This window comes from Hippopotamus amphibius, chromosome 2 (assembly GCF_030028045.1).
Source record: "Hippopotamus amphibius kiboko isolate mHipAmp2 chromosome 2, mHipAmp2.hap2, whole genome shotgun sequence".
Classification (NCBI taxonomy): domain Eukaryota; kingdom Metazoa; phylum Chordata; class Mammalia; order Artiodactyla; family Hippopotamidae; genus Hippopotamus; species Hippopotamus amphibius.
The window spans coordinates 177,735,059-177,756,645 of NC_080187.1; the positions used below are offsets into that span (position 1 = coordinate 177,735,059).

The 21,587-nt window shown below is 42.2% G+C and overlaps 1 protein-coding gene across 1 annotated transcript in view; it reads right to left on the minus strand.

Moving 5' to 3' along the window:
- RYR3 (ryanodine receptor 3) overlaps positions 1-21,587 on the minus strand; it is a 361,967-nt gene that overhangs the window by 272,574 nt on the left and 67,806 nt on the right. Inside the window, 4 exon segments of the mRNA XM_057721476.1 lie at positions 1,006-1,170; positions 11,311-11,467; positions 13,659-13,733; positions 18,287-18,380. Coding sequence (XP_057577459.1) covers positions 1,006-1,170; positions 11,311-11,467; positions 13,659-13,733; positions 18,287-18,380 — 491 coding nt within the window.

The window sequence follows — 21,587 nt, forward strand, 5'->3', positions numbered from 1 at the left end:
ATCTTCAGCACCCATGTGCTGGCTGCCTTGCTTGTTGAAACCTTCAGATGGGTTTGTGTGTTTCTGTGTTTAATCCAGCCTTTCTAATTGTTGGCAAAGGAAGGGCTGGGTGCATACAAGCTACTCTTTGTGTTTTCTTACTTATTCTGTTTTCTCTCTTCATCACTTTATTTTCCCCTCTGGATATTTGCCTGGTATGTTTTACTTTACACAAAAGTAAACTATGTATTACCTTATGGTTTCCTCTCAACCTCCTTTCTTATAATAACCAGCATTCTAGGAAACTTTTCATCCCCTCCACATTAGGATGACATACACAAAATACAATGTACAATGCTTCCAAGAGCCTTATTATGGGACTCCTCGACTACCCAAACCCATGTTTTGTAAGGGTTTTCAAAAAAAAAAAAAAAAGCATCATGCCTAGAGCATCTATTTTCTGGTTCCTATCAAAAGAAACCCTAACATGGCAATTGACTTTCTGGAAAAAAGATGCTGTGTGTATCCAAGCCAGATTTCCCACTGTAGCAGCCTGTGACAGACCACTCAGATCTGGATTCATTCTCTGGGGATACAGTATCATCCCATGGTATCTCATCTTCCTGCACATTGGTTCCTGTGCACTTGCTTTTAGGCAATCTGTGTTTTTCTCTATAGAGATTCTATTTAATCTGCATATTATGAAAATTGCATAGTAACTCAATTATCCACTTACATGAAAGAAGCAAGGATGTGGATAATCCCAAAACAGCATACTACCAAAAGTCATTTCGTTCACGTTTTAGAGCACAAAGAACATATTCTACCCCCTCCCCTTACAGATTTGTCATCTATCTTTTTTTCCCCACTGAATATGAGGTCAAAGTAACATTGGGCTACACAATTTGTCACAGAAATAACTCTTCAGAATAGTAAGAATAGTAAGAAGTAAACACACATCATGTTCTCCTGATTCTCACAATCACGTCTCTTGCCTAGTTGCTTCCAGCCTTTCTGACCCCTCACCTTTCTTTTCAGAGGTCCCAGGCGGGATGTCTTGGCATCTTGTGCTTTGTAGGTCACCCACAGACCACTGGCTATATGTTGGACAAAGCAGACAGAGTCTCCGTACTTGATTTCTGGGACTCCCATGCCTTCTATATCTCGCTTGTGACTGGAATCCAATTTCTCCTTGATTTCCTATTTCACAGAAAATGAAACAAACGCAGGCATGCCTGATTACATAGAAGTGCAATGTATAAAACAAGTCACCTGTGCAGAATTTGTAAGCCAGGGAACCAATTATCAGGATGATCATGATGAGCCTGTCCAAGCCAGGATTTCAGAAAGGCTCGCCTCCTTTATCTGCTGCTAATTGTAAAATCAATGGATTTCAAGTTTTAGCTACTTTGGTGATTATTCAAACCCACGGGAAATGGAGGATGCCTGTAGGGTCTCTCTTTGGTTCCGGTTTTATATAATTCTCCATTATATTTTCTACTTTTCTCATCCCGACTTAGATACCTTAGTAACTAACCCTTTACTGGCCAAATAACTTATTTTAAGCAAGTTGTACTTTCCATGATTTTAATGGTTACCTTATATAAACGTCCTGACTCAGGGCCTTAAATATATCTGTTCAAATCATATAAGTATCTTTTATAGAAATCAGCAAAGGAAACAGACTCTTGGAGCAGGTAGGAGGCTACTGTACCTTAAGTCTAATGCAGTAATTGTATTCGTGTCTATGGCCTCCTCAGTTGTGTGCTACAGTCAATGGGTTTCATTCTTCAATTGCCACTGTTTCATGAAACTTACTGTCTACTATGGAGAAAGGAGTTGCTATGCACCAGGTGTTCACTTGGTGACAACCTGAGGTGCCTGTCACAGAGTGAGTCAGGATGTAGACTGGTAACTCTGTCCCCTTCTCAGCATTCAGGGCTTCTGAATGGTTCAACCCTATTTCCACTTCTCCACATCTTGTGTCAAATCGCTCATTTGTAAAAGCCACTAGCTAGGCAGCATTTTGAATTTTTTACGGAATAAAAATGTAGCACGCTGTTCCCTCCGCTTGTGCCAACTCTACTCCCGTTCTTAATGATGGAACAGCAGGAGCACATTGAACATTGAGCTCTTCCCATGTGCAAGGAAGTGCTCTAAGTTCCTTACATATGGTAATTCTTCATAATGGCCTCTGATATAGCTACAAATATTATCCCAGTTTTACAGAGGAGAAAATGAAGGTACAGAGAAACAAGTAATTTGTCCAAGGTCACTTGGAAGTAGTGAAAGGGCCAAGATTTAAACCAGGAGGTCCGACTCCAGAGACTGTGTTCTTCCCATGGCTCCAAACTCCTACTCACCCTTCAGTACCCTGCTCAGGTGCTACACTCTCTGTAAAGGCAGAGTTAGTCTCTCCTGCCATATTTTCCCAGCACAGTCTCACCCCTCTATTGAGTATTTAGCACATCACAATGTAAATGTGCTTGTTTATACGATACTTTCCTTTTGCCATGTTATAAGAGAATGAAGGGCATGAACCAGATGACAATTAATTTTGGATTCCTAATACAGAGAATTATCAATTACTTAAACATATATTGAAGGAACAAATATATATAGCTGAGTAATTTTTTCTTTCAAATATATATATATTTTTCATTTCAGCTCCTATTTCTTTCCTTCAGACCTTCATAAAAACAAAATTAGTTACTTTGCACACATTTACAGGATCATTTTGAGCAATGTTAATACACTGCAAGAATATTTTTATTTTAAACGTATGTTGAGACACTGGCTGGATTGTTAAATATGACATTTCTCAAAATGAACATTTCCAAAGGAACGTATTTCTGATTTTATAACAAAAGTCAGGGGGACAATAGAATTTGATATTTTAGGATTTCTTCATAGGCAAGTGGTCAAGAATGCATTTATTCTATAAAACAATGGATACTTGATTTTCATTTCAAAAATATCCATAGTTCTATAGATACTCAAGCCAGTAGATGGATTTAAAATACTCCAAAGTTTTCATCTCTAGCCTGTTCTCTAACTATAGGCAATGCAGCAAAATGAAAATATTACACACTACAGCTGTTAAATATGAACAATTACACTGACTACCAAGAGCTCATAGCTAAAACAGCGCCTATTCCCCAGTGATCAGTGACTATGATCATCTCACTTGTTTTATCACTTTTCATGGATTTAAATATGGCTTTGCCAAAATACAATAAATACTAAGATCTGGTTTTTTTAGAGTCTCTGAAATAAATGGGTCATTACTGTTTACAGAACGGGGTGTCTGTGTCTTTGCTTTTACAAAATGGCATCAACTCCCAAAGTTCTACGGCTGGCACTGAGGGGCTGCTTCTAATTCAAAAGAAAGACAGGAACAATAACAACAAAGACTACAACATACAAACAAACCAACACTAAAGCCAACTCTACCCAAACCTAAACAACAACGACACAACTTAAGGAAATGAGAGCATCCCGAGATAGAGAAGCCGGATTTGGCTGACCGCAGGTGGCTGAGCTCCTTCTGACTTAAGCCCTGAACTAAGGCTCCCCCTTCTCTGTCTTCACTTGAACATAGTCCCAGATGCATTTACTCTACTGCTGGAAATGGAACCTTCCTACACGATAGGGCTATTTCAGTCACTCCCTTTCAAAAACTCCCCAATTCCCACAGAACACAATTCTCACTTTTAAAGTGCTTGTATACCACAGAACACAATATCACTTCTAAAGTGCTTTAACCAAACTGGACTACGTCTCTGTGTCATGTCAAGTGTTCCCTCCGTCAGGGCCTTTACTGACATTACACTTCCTGCTTGGAACGCCCCTACTTCATCTCTGTATCTTTACATCTCATCCATTCAGCCTTTCCCAGATCCACCTGTGCATTTTCTCTGATCTCAAGGCACCTCCCTTCCCCTCTCTCAAGGCTCTTAACCATCTTCTGTGATATGAACCCTTTGCTAGCATACTTCCTGTCCCACCTCCAAGGGCAAGACTGAGATTTGTTTGTCTTTACATTTCACGCAATGCTCTGCCTAGGTGGCAAATAATTTGTCTGTGTTTTATTGGCCTGTGGGCATCAATTTATCTGTTTATCTGCATCAGCCTCCCCTATGTTAGATCATGAGTGGATTCCAAGAACGAACAGGTTACCTGGCCTCATAAAGTGCTGGGGGGTAGTAATAATCATTACCCCTTGTCTCCACTGAGAGTTTATAAGGAGATGGTTGTGACCACATCACAACTGTCACATGAATATGTATTCAGTTTAGGTGATAAGTTGCTACTCTCCAGATTAATTACAAATTTCTAGAAGGACGGGAAAGGGAACGAGAACTAGTATGCGTTTAGTGCCCACTTTGAGCGAAGTATTTTGCCAAGTGCTTTACAATGACAAGACCATCATGTGAATTTATCAAAGCCAAACACAGGGATATGTGTCATACATGACACTTTAAAAACATTTTCTCTAAACCTTTCAATGGCTCTGCTGTTTTTATTTCTCCTACTTTATGGATGATAAAACTGAGGCTTGCAGAGTTGGAGCAATTTGTTTGAAGCCCTGTAGCTAGTAAGCAATGGAAGAGAGTCGAAAGATAAGTGTAATTCCAAAGCCCATTTGTCACTTGAACATAATTTTTTGAATGGTAACCATCAGCACAACTAAATATTGATTGTATTAATGTTTTAGGTGTTTGAATGCTGTTATAAAGAAAAAATTGAAAATATATGTTATTTTGTGGAAAAAAAAAAGGCTCTGGGTTCTAAAATATAAACTTTAGGAATCATACATACAGACCACTAATGATGACAAGGTGATACAGTTTATATTCAAGGTGCAACTGGAATTTGGAAGAGAGAACAACTCTCTCTGCCTGGGGAGTTTGGGATGATTTTATACCAATTGCCACTTGATGTGAGCTTGGCTAGGAGAAAGAGGAGAGACAGGGAATACGGAAGGGGATGACATTCTAGTAAGATGTGCACAGTGTGGCAAGGGAGTGGTGAGGTCCAGAAAGGGACTTGAACAACAAGGACTCTGACTTTATCCCATAGGTGCATGTTTCTCAAACTCACGCTGTTCACAGACCTTCTGTGGGAAAAGAGGCCTTTGGACAGTACTGTATCTTCTCCCAGGAGTCAAAGGGAGCATGGGGATAGTATAAAATGGACTCATGAGAATAGCAGAAAGAAACAGAACAACCTATTCAACCCTGTTTAACGTAGCACTTTACTTAAAAAATTTCGTTTTCATAGAACTGTTGTTTGGAACACCTCTTGGAAAAAGCTAGCATGGGTAACGGGAATCCACTGAGAATTTTAATAGGCGGCTAACACAAGGGTTGCATCTTAGAACAACTGTCCCAGCAGCAATGCGAATGATGGACTGAAAAGAAACAAAGGCATAGAGACGGACACGTTTTAGCTATGGTATTAGAAATCTAGCTTGATACCTGGGATAGAATAGGTCCTAATTCCTGTTTATTATTAGAGTGAAATTTGCTAAATTTGACATTTATATTCACAGAGGACAAGAACGTACCTTTGGTCACAGAGGACAAGAAGGTACCTTTCCAGCAGGAAGCAACCAACAAAGATTCAGAGGAAAAGGAGATACGGGGTCAGCCATCAACAAAGTGCTGGTGAGACCATTTCTTCCGAAGAGTCTCAGGAGAAACCTTGAGAAATCACTTGTAGGTTCACTTCTCCACCAATATGTCCCCTTTTGAATTTCTGATCTAGAATGGGAGGTCTCAGAATGGCCTTAAAAAGATTGCACGCTGCAGGATACTGCTAGGAGCCTGGCTGGCCCCAAGGCTGGCTGCAGAGCCTCTGCTGGGTGGGAGGCCAAGGATGGAGCCTCTGCTCTCTCCAGCATGCTGGGGAGCGGGCTCTTCTGCCTCGTTAGGGAAGGTGCACTTCATGAGCAGATGTCACTGTGCTGGACTCTTTTCTCCGTCTTTCTCATCAATTCCTCCCTGCACGATCACCTTCAGGTAGGCAGCACTCCCGCCATTTCGTGGATAAGGAAACACTCTCTTATGTCATCTTCCTGGTCTCATGTAATCCTCACAACAATCCTTCAAGACATATTTCTTCACTCTCGTTTTTTACAAGAAGACTGAGTAGCAAATGGCAAAGCCAGGATTGAAACCCAAGTTTCTCCCACTTCAAAGCCCAGGGTTCTCTGTGACGGCCTCTCTATCTGATCCACTTGGAACAGTCAAGACTCGGGAAATCGTTGATTTAAATTTTAAAACGGTTTCGTGGATTTCATTTAAAATGAAACTGCAGGAAGCGGTGCTGTCTTGGGATGATTGAATCTCAGGGTCCATGCTTTCTTCTTTCCCCTTCCCTCCTGTCCTCCCTACCCTCTCCTTCCCCAACGGAGAACTTGGTGAGGAAGGGGACAGGGCAAGCGAGGGGACAGGCGCACACAGCGCTACATCAGCACCCGTGATTTCACAGAGGGATGCCGTGAGCCCAGCTGGCCCCCTGCTTCCGGAGGGGCTGCTGCGGTTAAAAAGCACAGGCGGATCTGGTCCACAGGGACTCTTTCTGCACACAGCAGAGAGAGCAGCGGGCAGCTTTTAAAGGGGAAGTCACGTTTGGCCAAGAACACAGATCTTAGCATAGAGAAGATATTTGATAAATGTTGACGGAATTGAACACAGCGATAGCTTTCTGCCTTTACGTAACAAAGGAGGCAAAATCTGAGACTATCCAAATCATTCAAAACTTATGGTAGAGTCATTAAAAGTAGCTATGAAACAAATGGTTTCATATAAGAAGACTTGCTTTCACATTATTAATTCACCCTTCCCTGAAAGGAACTGCGTGTTATAAACTGATGCGGAGACACAACATCTAAACAGACAGTATTGCTGTGCCAGAGTAAATGTTACATCACATGACCCGACAAGCCTTGGGGAACGCATTGCCTTGCAATGTCAAGAGCACGGGAAAATGCTGTGAAATCAAGTTCACAGAAATTTGACATCGATCTTCAAATTAATGAACCTCCTTCCTTGAGTGTTTACAGGGGTTGTGTCATGATCGAAAACGATCACACAATGATGATAAAATTCTACGAAGAAAATGGAGGTTAAAATGGAATGGATTTCACTCTGTGTTAGTCTATTACCACATTTATGTATCCCTTTAGCAAGCAATGTTCGAACCTACTGCGTGCTACATACTGTGCAGGGTGCAGAGCGGTCCAGAAAAGGGAGGGGGTATGTATGCTCCTTGTCATCCAGGAGTGATGTGATGGCTGCAATGGAATCATGAACAGGGCCCTGCTGGAGGAGAGTGGAAGGGCCTTCTTCCCGCGAGGGACACTTGACCCTTGTCTGTGGGTGAAGAGGAGTTCACTGATGACGGTATGGGGAGGGTTCAAAGGGACTCTAGGTACAGGTTTAGCGATGAGAAAAAGATAACACGTTCAAAGACAATACACATTTAGTATGCCAGAGCTCAAGGCAAACATGAGCTGGTGGCCAGAGATACCATGGAAGGGCAGGCAGGGGCTGGCCCCTAAAGCATCTTTTATGACAGACTTCCAATAAGGTACAACTAGGTTAAGAATTGTGTTCAAGGGTCCACAGAGGAGAGATGGGCGTCAAGGCCAGGTCTCGGCGACTTGGAAGCCATGCTCTCTCTTACGCCCTACCCCTTCCAGATTAAGGGAATAGGTGCGATGCTGTGACTCAGAGCCCTCAATCCCGCCTAGGCCTCCAGTTTGATCTGCGTCCCCTGCCGAAGGAGAGGAAGCTCTGACCAACAGCCCGTTCTGCTCACTCACATAGTTTGCTCAGAGACCACAGTCTGATTCCACCTGAGCCAGGCCAGGCCAACGACGGCAGCCCCTCCCAGTAAGGCTCAGTCACGCCCCTGTGCCGTTGTGTGGTTACAAGATTCACAGGGGCACCTGCTGTCTTCCTTGTAAGGACAGCTTGCTGAGGATGTGAACACACACCTGCAGCTGTCCCGGGGCCCCTGGTGCTGGGCTCGTAGCTGTCACAGGCTAATGCAACCTGACAGGAAACATGGGGCAGGAAGCCCATCACTGCCCAGCTAGCCCAACGTCCTCCCAGAACGCAAGAGTCTAAATAGTGCTCCTTCCAGGAGTCTCCTCTCCTGTTTTCCAGATTCTCCAGCACACAGAGAAGATCAGCTGAATAACCCCACTCAACCCTGTACACCGAGGCACGAAGGACACACTATGTCCCCCTCTCAGCCTTCCCACTGAGTCCCCCCAACCCCTGTGCCACCACCCAGATCCTGACATGCTATTTCAGACCACTGTCTGCCGTCTGCTCCATCACCTAACACCTGGTTTGGGTGAGAGCTAGCAAGACAACTTAGCGCCTTCCCGCTGCTGAAAAACAGAGGCACAAATCTCTCTGCTGGGGAACATTGCTATTCCCCAGCGAGGGGAAGGAAGCACAGTGGAGAGTGTATTTAAGGAAGAGAGCCTGCACTAAGCAAGGAAAAAAGACACGTACTAAGGAGGAGTCTGGAGGCCCAGAGAAATCAAGACATCTCTAGAGTGCTTCCCCAGGAGCTCTTATGGATTGTGGACGGCAAAACTATGTGTTCCCACATGTTCTTCCTTCCTGTGCACCTTCACAGGTAAGATGCCTAATGCCTGCCCACACCATGTCCTAAGGAAGCCCCCAGCTCCTGGGGGTTGCAGCCTCATCTTGGCCTGACACAGAGACTAGGTCATTTTAATTTCAGTCCTTTCAAGTTAAAATGAAGGTATCTGGGCTGAATACTGCTGCGCTGAAAGTTATTTAAACCTCTAATATCGTGACGCCAATGAAATGCAACCACACTGCCAAATGCACAGGACAGTGTGACTCACGGGTGACTTTTCATCTAGCCCTGCTATGCCAGCAGCCCCTGGTACCATGATGCCTTTCAGCCATCAGCTGCTGGCCTCCCTTTGCATGGAAACAGAGAGACTTGGGGAGATAAGCAATGAGCCTTCTGAGGGTAAAATGTGCTCACAGGCCGGAAGTGGTGCCAAGGAGAAGGAATGTTTTGAGGACTCCCTGTGGTGCCCTGAGCTTCTCTGGCTTCCCGCAGAGGCCACAGCACGGCGCTGAGCCACACTCCCTGAGGCTGGGCCAAGAAAGGAATGGCACGGAAGGGTCCCCTTGGAACACGATCCTGCCAGCTGCCTGGAAGGCCACCTGATTCTCCTGCTGTCATAAGAGAAGCCTCTTTCTGCATAGACCTCAGCATCAGGGTTTGTCCCAGGGCTGAGGACACTGGGGTAGAATGCTCAAATAAGGGATACACCAAGCTGGCATTCTTAGAAAGGCATTTACTTGGTCATCAGTCATGATGAGACACTTCTTATTTTCCACCCTTCCCCACCTTCCCACACCTGCTCTCCCCCCACGCCCCATGTCCAAGTTGTCTCTTTGGGAAGAATAGGATCTTGCTTGTCTCTGCTCTTAGGACTTTTCTGTTGCTTCGTTTAGCTGCTCCTTTTAGCCAGTTGCAATGTCCTAAGCCACTTCCCGAAGGCCAAAATATTTTACTCCATAGACATAAACTTGAATTTAAAATCCATCTTTTACACAGATGTAGAGAACAGACTTGAGGACACAGGTGGGGAGGGGAAGCTGGGATGAAGTGAGAGAGTAGCACTGACAATATATACACTACCAAATGTAAAATGGCTGGCTAGTGGGAAGCTGCTGCATAGCACAGGGAGAACAACTCGATGCTTGGTGATGACCTAGAGGTGTGGGATAGGGAGGGTGGGAGGGAGGCTTGAGAGGGAGGGGATATGGGGATATATGTATAAATACAGCTGATTCACTTTGTTGTACAGCAGAAACTAACACAACATTGTAAAGCAATTATACTCCAAGTAAAGATCTGAAGAAAAAAAAAAAAAAACCACACAAAAGAAAATAAGTGAAATCCTTCTTTTGTTGGGAATTTTAAAAAAACAAAAGTGAGGGTAACATGAAGGAGATGTGCTCCGAAAACCAGAATGAAGTCAAGAAGCCAGCACGCCACTGGAAGAGAAGCAGACAGAAGAAGATGCTTGAAGGGAATTTAGGGCAGGAAGCTCTCATTTCTTAATGTTTGAACTATGGGTGTAGGAAAAGCCTAACTCTGATATAGGGCAACTAGGGGAGAAAAATCTCTATGTAAAAGAGATTCTTTGGCATAAAAGGAGGGAAACAAGGAGTCTGACCTCCTTCTTCAAGGAAGGTGGTGCTGAAAGACTGGCCTCCTCTGATTCATTATGAAGCAGAGATGCCCCATAGGAATGCAGCTGTCAGCTTGACACTGAGTCCTACATGAATGGAATCATCAATGACCCTTTACTGAAATCGTGTTGAGAACACAAATCAAGATCTATTTCTGGAAAGGGCAAAGAAGAATGAAGCTAGGGAAGAAGCTCCCAAGGGAGATGTTGAGCTCTCCTCTTAGGAGGTGCGGGCTCCCTGGAAACTATGCATATGTTGTCAAAGCCCTTCTCATGCTTGGGTGATCTTTCCAGAACAATCACAAAGTGACATAGCACTGAACTGCCCTTCAGAACTTTAGCTCAGTGTGCAATTCTGACCATCCAACTAGATCCAGCTCTGAGTCACATAGAGTCAAAGCCTGGCTGACCATTAAAGATAGAGGTTTAAAAAAATATTTGTCTCCCCACACATCAAATGGCAAAGCTACATGTTTGGGGTTGACATAGCAACTACAGAATCCACTCTTAAAGAAAGCTGGGGATGGACAGGCCAGAGCTAAGAGATCTGGAGAGAACAGATGACCTAGGAAAAGGAACTAGTAACTCAGTATAATACGAATAACTGCAAGATGATGTCATGTCCAGAATTACGCCTTCTCTGCACCTTTTTGAAAGAAATCAAGTCGTTAATTTAAGTAAATGTAGTACTGAAATTCCTACCTCCATGTTACCCTTGCTTTATGGGAGTGAAGCATATGACTTAAAAGTATTAAAAACAATTAAGAACATATTAAACAACAACAATTTTCCATTAGCCTCTGAGCAACACTGTCCATTCCTGTGATCCTTTTTGTTTTCTAGGGCTTTCTACTCCCCTTTAAAGTTTTTCTCTCTTAAGATTTCAACCTTCAACCAAGGTACACATTCCTCTATGAGCTCAATTCAAAAGATAAGAGAACAAAATATTTATCATAGGTCTAATTTCCAATTCCATTTTGTTCCAGCCTACTTTCTTTTCAGTCATAGTTCTACCTAGAGGTTTCAGAACTTTCACTTTGAGAAGAAGGTCAAAAAGTCCACCTTACCTTTGATGCTCGGAAGGAGAAGGCTGTGGACTTGGTGTCTGATTTTCCCCGGTCTTGCAGTATAAGGCCTTGGTCCTCTGTCAAGGCTAGGTAGTGGCCTGTGGTGAGATGCCGAAGTCGGAAAGCCTGGCCCCATCTGATGTTACTGCCACTCCAGCTGGGTGGATGAAATAGACAAGAAATTGCATTTACACAAAAATAAGTCTCTTTCAATATTTATCCTGTGCTTTTTCACACATGCTCTGACTCAACACCCTTCATCCCCCCCGACTGCTGACTTGCTCTAGAATTGCATGTCTGCCTACCACTCACCATGGTGTTCTCTTGTGACCACTCTTAAGCTCACCAACAAGGAACCTGGTCCTGGGGTCAGGTCAATGGTTTAATGTAACTGGAAATCCCAAGCTTCCAATTTTTCCTTCACTCCACTGAAGTGTCTTGATGCCAAAAATCACCCAAAAAATGGGAAGCTTGCTTTTTAAGAGAAACTTGTTTCTGGGAAAATGAAGCATTTCCAAACGTGCCATCTCAACTCAAGCATTTTACTACCACCAGAGATTTGAAAAGAGATACACACCCCTGTGTTCACTGCAGCATTATTCACTATAGCCAAGGTATGGAAGCAACCTAGCTGTTCATCGATAAAGAAAATGCGGGATATAGACATATACAATAGAATACTATTCAGCCATAAATAAAGAATGAAATTGTGCCATTTGTGACAACATGGATGGACCTTGAGGGTATTATCCTAAGTGAAACAAATAAAAGTAAGAAATCATATCATGTGATTTCACTCATGTGAAATCTGAAAAACAAAACAAATGAGGAAACAAAGGAAATAACATAAAATTCATAGATACAAAGAATAGATTGTCAGAGAGGAAGCAGGTTGGGGAGGTGGGAGAAATGGGTAAAGGGGATCAAGAGGTACAAAGTTCCATGGTCCTACATCAAAAGGTTGGCACTCAACAGAAGTCGTGGTAAATGTTAGGGCAGGAATTATTCACTGAATAATCTGTATCTAATTTACCTTTAAAGTTAGAACAAAATGTTTCAGAAATACACAAATCAGCTTTTAAAATGACTCCCCTCTTGATCTAATTCTTTGGAGCACCAAAGAATCCAAATAACATCGATAAAAGGCTTAAATTCTTCATGTTTATGACTCTGGGGAAATAAACAAAGAACTATATATACATACTTATTTTGATTTTTTAAAAAGTCCATTAAGCAAGAACCAAGCCCTAATATCCTGAAAAAAAGAGTATGATACTGTAAGAATTTCAGCAGGCTTGAAAGAGAATAAAAATGCCACAAGCCAGCTAACAAGAAGGTGTTCTTTAGAACCAGGATTCTTTCAACCAGCCACTTTCAGAGTTTCTCAGTAAAAAAAATTGAATGTACCTGCCTGTGTGTGTGTAAGAGAAGTTCTAATATTTTCTCCTGGTCTCCACTGGATTATCTTGAGGACTTCTTGGGGGGGCATATGCTCCCTCTGCCCACCCCGCCCCCCACCATTAGAGAGATTTTACTTTGAATGAGTGTTCAGGGAGAGACCAAGCAGAGAGCTAGAGGGAAAGGCAGAGAAGGAAAACCAAAAATGGCAACAATGACCCTCCTCTCTTACCCTGAGCAGTTCAGCTCTAGCCTAATGTGTGATTCGTTTTGGCAAAATAAAAGTCCCGAGCTTAACTGGACCCCCTTCAGTAGTTTGATGTTTAGAGATGGCATGTTTTTACTCAAGTACCTACCTCCAAGGTCTCAGCCTCCCATCCTTCCATCCAGGTACAACTGTTTCTGACAAGTTCTGGTATATATGGTTTCCCTCACAGCTGCACCTCCAGTAATGTTTTAGTCTTCCCTACTTCATGCCATGACAGCCACCACTCTGTCATTTAAAGATAACTTTGCACTGGAGCCAACAAGGCTGAGAGGAGAAAGACCTACCTGGGTTCCAGAGGATCTGTTTAAGAAAACAGATGGGCGAAGAGCTTTGATGGCTTTCACTGGATGTGTCTGTGCTAGCCTTTTATAACATAGACACTGAAGGGCAGCAGGAGCTGGGGGCTTGGTTCAAGGCAGCAGAGCCTGCTAGCTTCAGAGTCACAACAGAGGTCTTGGAAATCATGTGTGTGTGTGTGTGTGTGTGTGTGTGTGTGTGTGTGTGTGTGTGTGTTGCTTTAAAAACAAAAAACAAAGTCACAGACATTTCAGAATTTAGCTCTTAGCCAAGGAACTTCTGAGAATTTACCAGCTGATGTGGAACAAATGAAACATTTAAGACAATGGACCGTCCTGGAAAAGAAAATAATCTTGAGAAGAACGCCACCCTGACACTCCATTACCTTATCCGAAGGGGTTCCACTCTCCACAGAGATCTGGCTCTCGTGCCAGCTCCGCCGGCTTCGTAGTATATCCTCCTGTGAGCAGAGTTGGAGATTAGCTCCTCCGCGCAGGGTGCGGATCAGCACCCGGCAGGGAACAGCTCCCTGCAGGGGCTGCTCGGAACCCGCTGCATCTCTAAGCCCTCAGAGTCGGCAAGATGAGAGGCGAGAGTCAAAGGAAGGCACAACTTGCCAGTCTCTCTGATAAGGGGGAAAAAGGTGCTAAAGGGGAGGGAACTGCTCGCCACAAACTCGTCATGGACTGTCGAGTGTACAATGAAAAGACCGTCTCCATTTGCACATCAGGAGTCAAAACAGCCCGGTCACATCATCAGACCAGATACCGAATGCTCTGATTCTTTCACCTTCAGCTCCCTGATGCAGGTTCACATCTTTAGAAATTGTATTCGTACTTGTAAAAAATATACGTAGTACAGTGTGAATTCATTTCCATTGTTCTAGGGAGCTGGGAACAAAGCTTTATGCTCAGCTGCTGTAGTGTTCAGGGTTTTGTTACTATACTGTTGTCTCCTTTCCTGCATTAATGATACTCTTTTAATGTGTTTTTAGCAAAAATATTTATTTTGGAATAACTCTAGATTTACCAAAAAGTTGCAAAGATAGTCCAGAGAGCTTCCATAGAGTCTCCTCTAGTTTCCCCTACGGTTATCATCTGACATTACTAAGGTACAGCTGTTAGAACTAAGAAACCAACACTGGCACATCATTACTAACTAAACTCAAGACTATCTGGATTTCACCAGTTTTTCTACTAATTCTTTTCCTGTCCCAGGATTCTATCCTGGAGGTCACACTGCACTTAGCTGTCATGTTTTCCCTGTTTCCTTTGGTATGTTAGAGTTTCTTAGTCTTTTCTTGTTTTTCATGACTTTGCCAGTTTTGAGGAGTACGGGTCAGGAATTTTGTAATATGTCCCTCCATTTGGGTTTGTCTGATGTTTATCTGATGATTAGCAAAGTCTAGTATTTTAATCTGTACAATAAAGACCAGCCCATCTATATCACAGATTATGAGGAATTAAACGAACTATCATAGTTTAAGGCATGTCTCCTGAACCTGGAGTACCTGGTATACTGAATCTAGACATTTTCTGAGAATCTTGTGACCTTAGATCAAGACTGATCATTTAATTGCATTTAATTTCACTAATTTAAAATGCTACCTCTACTATGGAGGACTTGTATATATTACAATCGAATTACTCAAACCCCAGAAGAATCAATCTTGATCTAAATTTTGAGACAACATGTAATCAATAGAGGGGAAGAGGAAATGTGCGGTAATTATTTCCTTCTCCCAAGAAGTAATATAATTATGAGTTGATTAAAAATATGGGCTTGGGAATCAGGCAGACCTGAGTTTGAATGTATTAGCTGCATGCCCTTGTCAAGTCCCTTCAAATATCTGTGCATCAGTTTCCTCATCTGTAAAATGAGCCTATAAGGGTACTTCGGTCACAGAATGGTTGTGAGCATTTAATGTGTTTTTTTAAAAGCTACGAATGTGCACAAAGATGTTCATGGATGTACAAAATACTATGTATTGTGGGTTTATCTAAACTTTGTTTAAATATAGATGTTTAAAGCATGCATAGAAAACTACATTACATGGCATAGAAATACAATGAAACACTACATTAACAGTGGTTACCCTTGGATGGTGGGATTATAGAAGACATTCTAAACATTTTTCAAATGTACATGCTATCAGGAAATATGTAGTACATATTAGGAAAGAAATCCTATGCTACATTAGTACTCTAACACCCCAGTCCCAGAATAGTATTAATACTGCACTGACCTAGCCCCACAGGAAAATGTTGAGATTTTCACTGATGCTTCTCCATCCTCAGTGAGAGCAAGAAGGGTCTCTCAGGTGGAGAGGGTGGAGCAGGTCACATGACTTGAGAACTCTCTCTCCCTCTGACATCTAAAGAATTCTAAAAGATTGGTCCTTCCCACCTAGGAAGTGCAGGCGGCTTGCTCCACTGAATCTTGCAAGGTTACAGAGGTTGAAACAACCTGTCCCGTTCTCTAAAACAATTACCCAAGGAGAGGAGGTGAGTAGGTGGGGAACTGAGGTGCTCTGAAAGCTTGGCTGACAGCTTAGCCTTGGCTTCAGTAAGTTAAGTGACTTACCCCAGGGTGTTTGACAAGCCCGAGGTAGAGCTCAGAATGTTAGATTATTCTCTTGGCTTTGCACCCTGGGACAGTCAGCCTCTTTCCCCAGCCTGGCTGCTCTCAGGCTTTATAAAGAACAGAAATGATTTCCTCTGGAAAGTCATCCCCATTACAGTGGAATCACTTGCATGCCTTCCTAACTGTGGGGACCTGTTAGTGTTTTCTCAATTTCTTATTCCTTTGTGCTCTCCCAAATTTCAGTATTCCTGGCCATCCTGAGGCCAGGAATTTACCTGGTGAGGATTTACCTGGTGACACACGACAATGAAGAGGCTTATCACTCACCTCACCTAGACATCAACTAATGCCAAAGCATCCTGTGTTGAATGAGAGACCAGTTGCTACAAAAATCTGAGTTCCAGTATAAGGAGCCATTGCTGACTCACCCCAGTCTCAACTCCTTCATGTTTCCATACAAAGGAAAGGAATACTCTTTTTATTTTTATCTGTCAATTTCTTTTTCTTTCCCAAAATACAAATTAGATCACGTGAAATCCTCAGCCAAAAGAAGGCCACCTTTTCTCTTAACTCATTGATGTCATGCATGCCTTCTCATTCTGGGAATTCCTCTCCATCTGTTTCACTCTCCCTGGCATCTTCTTTCAAATACTTGTCCAGCCTTTCTTTTGGGTTAGGATCTTGTTGAACCACTCAACAGGAACCCACCAAATGACAAGCTTCTCCAAGCATCATTGTTTCTGCCCAGATGCTTCTAATTTGGTTTTAAATTTAATGACAGGTGCATGTGGGTGCATGTGTGTGGGGGGGTGGGGTGGGTAGGGTAAAGGGCCATGCATGGGTTACCATTTTAATTTTTTCCAAATTCCTTTCCTTAAAAGAATAGGAATGGAAGAAAGAACTAGTGAGTTTTGACATGTTCCATCTTAGATGTAGCAAACTCTGCAAAACTCACAAAACTTCAGTTCTATATCCACCTGCAAGCCTTCCCCTTACTGCAGCAGAACAAGATATTAAAGAGTCAGTACTTGGGCTACTGCATAATATAATTTTTTTAAAGAAGAAAAAGAAAATCACAACTGAATAGGATCACATGACATTATTTAGCTTAGGGAATCTTTAATTCCAAAGGAAATCAGGTCAACCTAATTTTTTCTACTCAGACATAAGTGTCAGCTGCTGGACAAATGCCAGGAAGGTCATGAGTGAATTAATCAGACGCTTGCCGTCGGTCTGTGCTTTATGTGTCCTAGACACTATTCCGGGTCATGTCTGTTTCCCATGAAGGGATACAGAGGACAGAGCAAGTAGGAAGAGGTTCAGAACAATAAAGGATATACATTGCCAATGGATAGTTTCTAATACGCACAATAACACACTCAGCACCTTGCTCCTGGGGGTCCTTTAGAACATAAAATAAGGAAGGAGCCCCGGCTGGAGACTGAACATCTTTGGGTTTCAGGCTCCCATCTGAAATCATCCAGTGTGACCTTTGGCAGGAGACCAACTTAGATGATTTCTAAGGTGTGTGAATGTGATCATGTATTTCTAATGAAGTAAAAGAAATGCAGTTAATGAGATTCCCGTAGGCATCATGCAAACACACAGAATTTATTACAGCTGGGAGATCAGACTCATTTCTGTCCCAAGTGCAGTCTAATTTACGTCTGAGACTTGATATATTTTAAAATATATCAGAGTTCCATAGTTAGAGAGGCCAAGCTTTTTATACTCTGTTCCTCTGTATATAAACAGAATACTAAAGGATGCTTCAGTATGAATTTAAGACCTACATTAATATCTTCCATCTCCTGATTTTGAATTTTGGAAAAGCATCCATTGAGTAGATAACTAGAGGACCAAAGAAAGCATCTTCATCCTCAGCAGCATCCTCTACATGCTGCCCCTGGCACCATCCTCTGCTAACTGCAGCTCTGGTTGGATACCGACATTTGGTTTCTCCAATCCTATCTGATGATAAGCAGAATGAAATCACCAAACTCCACCTTTAAAGCACATAAAAGGGAGAGTAATAGAGATGATCTGCCTTTGAAGAGCCTGGTGAATAATTTATGTAAGTGCACAGACTCACTAGAATGATTATTCTGATTTCCATCACCAAAATGGGTTCTTCAGTTGACAATTAACGCTACAGAAACTCCTTAGATTCAGAAGCAACCAAAGAAAACAAAGGGATTGAAAAGCATCATAGAACTGCTTGCCTAAGAAGCAGCATGTGTACACAGCTACTCCTGTGAGCACACTTGAGCATACTGCCTCTCCTGTTTTATAACTGCAACCCATGACTGGAGGGAAGTTTGTCAATTAACTAACACTTACAGAATTCATCTGTGGCCACATCCAAACGCAAACCCTTTAGTCGAGTTACTGGAGACAGGAGACAAGAGAAGGATGAAGCTATTTGCTTACCTGTGCTGGGAATCATTCTGGTCTGTTGATGGTATTGTCAAACACTCATCGTGACCATGGAAAAGACGTACTACATGCCCACCAAGTAAGTATCCTATAAGAGAATTATATCCTACCATGAGCTTACAGGAAGTTGAATAATAAGAACACTGTATTTAAAAAGGGTAAATTCATGCATATCTGAGTCAGGTATGGAAAACACCAAGAGAAAAGCATTTGGGAAATGACAGATTCCATGACTTCAGGTCTCAGGTAGAAAAGACAAGAAAGTCAAAACAATTCTGACATTGAAGGTTAAACAGGGCTTCAGCGATGAGCAAGTCCAAGATCAAAAGGGAAGGTGAAAAAGTGTCAGTTCATATCATTAAAAGCCAAAAGGTCACCTGTAACTAACACAATGTTGTATACCAATTATGCCTCAATAAAAATAATGCAACATTTAAACACACACACACACACACACACACACACACACACACACACACACACACACACACACACAGCCAAAAGCAAATTTAAGTTGCTACTCTTAGGAAGATAAGGGTTTTCCAATTGTTTATGATATAAATACATCCAACACCAAGTTCCTGGATAAGCTCTTACAATCTGGATGTGTATACTTTGTGGCAAATTCCAAGTTAACTTGCAGTCATGAGAAAGAAAGAAGGTGCTGGGCAGGGGGAAACAAACTGTTATTCCGAGCTGTCTTAGGAGGAGCTAGTTTTCTTCCAACACCTTAAATAAACACAGATCAAACCTGGACACTATTTCTACAGCACCAAGGAGAAGGCAGAATAACATTCCAGTAACCCTGAGTGGACAAGCACAGAGACAGGTATCAGTGAGTCCTTAGCTTTCAGAATAAGGAAAGGAATCTCAATAGCCACAGAGTTCAAAGATGGATAGGAAACAATGAACTTCAAGGATGTGATGACCAATTAGTCTTCGAATAAATTGTGAGCCTCCATTGAAAGAACACAGGAGCAGCAGAGGGGCCCCCGTCTGAGCTTTACCTTGCATGAAGAAATGGAATTTGTTATCCCTTTGAATTAAAAAATTCTCCCAGCTAGTCAGTTCTCAGGAGACATATGGACATAATATGTTCAATGTCTGTATCAGGGTTTTGAGAAAATCACATAATTAGATCACTTTAGGGCCTGTCAAGCTATGTTGGGTGTTGGATTAAAACAGCAAGAAGGAGAAGTTATGCCAGAGGAGAAACGGGTGTTATCCATGCATCCATACAGGGGCAGTCTGATATTTCCTAGTTCATTTTTTTTTTCATCCAGGGAAGGCAAGTTCTTCTTAAACGTCCTTCAAACATTTAGAAGGCATTTTCTCATTTTCTTCTCTCTTACTGTAATAATATTTTCAATTGCATACTTTTTTGCATTAAAATAATTCATGATATACTGTAGGGGAATTGTTAACAGCCAATTTATTTAGAAAAATAACCCCTTCCATGATCACATTCTTGATTAAACTCTCCAGTGTCTCATGACGGTGAGGCCATGCTCCATGTGGAGCCCATCATTTACAGTCCTCAGGCCCCTCCAATTAATAGTCTACTCCACAGAGGAAACTGCCAAATGCTGGCACATCCCAACATTTCTTGACTGAAACATACCAGGGCAATAATCAGGAAAGGAGGGTCAAGAGGAAGATCGCTCACTCTCTCAAGGGCTGAAGTGGGTTTCTCCCCAGTGGATGCTGAGAAGGCATTCTGCAGAGTCGGATGACTCAAGTGATCAGCTACCTAGGCTCTGTCACAGGGGCACTCAATACTTCTAAAAGCATTGCTGTGAAGTGATCTGTAATTAATTAACCTCCACAGCCCTCTTTTGGGACTAGGCAATAATTTTATTCCTATAGTGGAAATGAAAAAAATTAACATGAAGAAGATTCAGTCAAAACTTCCTTGGGGGGGCTTTCCTGGTGGTACAGTGGTTAAGAATCCGCCTGCCAAAGCAGGGGACACGGGTTTGAACCCTGGTCTGGGAAGATCCCACATGCCACGAAGTAACTAAGCCTGTGAGTCACAACTACTGAGCGTGCGCTCTAGGGCATGCGAGCCACAGCTACTGAGCCCAAGCACCTAAAGCCAGTGCTCTGCAACAAGAGAAGCCACCACAATAAGAAGCATGTGCACTGCAATAAAGAGTAGCCCTGCTCTCCAAAAGTACAGAAAGCCCGCGCACGGCGATGAAAACCCAAAGCAGCCAATAAATAAAAAACAAATTAAAAAAAAAAAACTTCCTTGGGGGAGATTTTTTAACCCAGGGTTCCTTGATTCCTGATAGAAAGAGAATGACTGACAATAGATGCAGAGCAATGGGTGAATTTTGGTGTGAAAGTAGAGAGCTAAACATACTCTGCTTTTGAAAAGTCTTCCATCACCTGCCAAAAGAATTAAAAATTTGTTGTTTCCTGATTATTCAATTTAGCTACGATGCCTCCTGAAACACCTTGACAACTCTCAGTTTTCCTTCTATTTCCCAACATCATTGAATAGAGAAGCATTCCAAGTTTGAAACTACTACACTCAAGATTTAAAATGGGGTTAAAGCCTGTGATATGAGTATTTTAAAAAATTCTGATCTTGCTATAAAGTGTGATGTGATGTGATAATCTTTAGGTCACTGACGTGGTTATTCTACTCAGCTCTGATATTACTCATGAGTAAGGTAAGGCCAGTGTATTCATTATATAACTTGAAAAGTGTATTGACTTTGCCTGGTTCCAAGAAATAGGCTATGTTGTACAAACTTTGATGATCTTACTTCTAAGGGAAAAATAAAATACAGAGAAAATACCATTTGTTATTTTTAAATGGCCTTCCATAAATACAAGCAAAAACAAATGACAAACATCCTTTTATTATAGAGAAAGTCCTTCTCCCACCTGTATGGAGAAATGCATTAGGGAGGAATACAAAAAAAAAAAAATCACCTTCTTGGCAAGTGTCTTCTAAAAGTGAACCTGCTAAGGTCTGTATATTTATAACCGTAAATAAAAATGAAAAGTCTGTGGGAGGGGGAAGTTATGTCTCTAAGGTCCTGAATGCACATGTGCCAAAATAATAGCGGACTTGAAAGGGTTGAAAAATCTTGTCAGGAATGCTCATGTAATCAGAAATCAGGACAGAAAAGAAATCCACACTAACATCAGAGAAAGGAATTCAGGTGAACCAAAATCATGCTGTGTACCGAGACTGTCAGGCAGGAGCTGGGAAGCCGCAGAAAATGTCAATATACAAAGCACAAGACAAACAGGCAGGCTGAGGGCTGAATGCACATAAAGA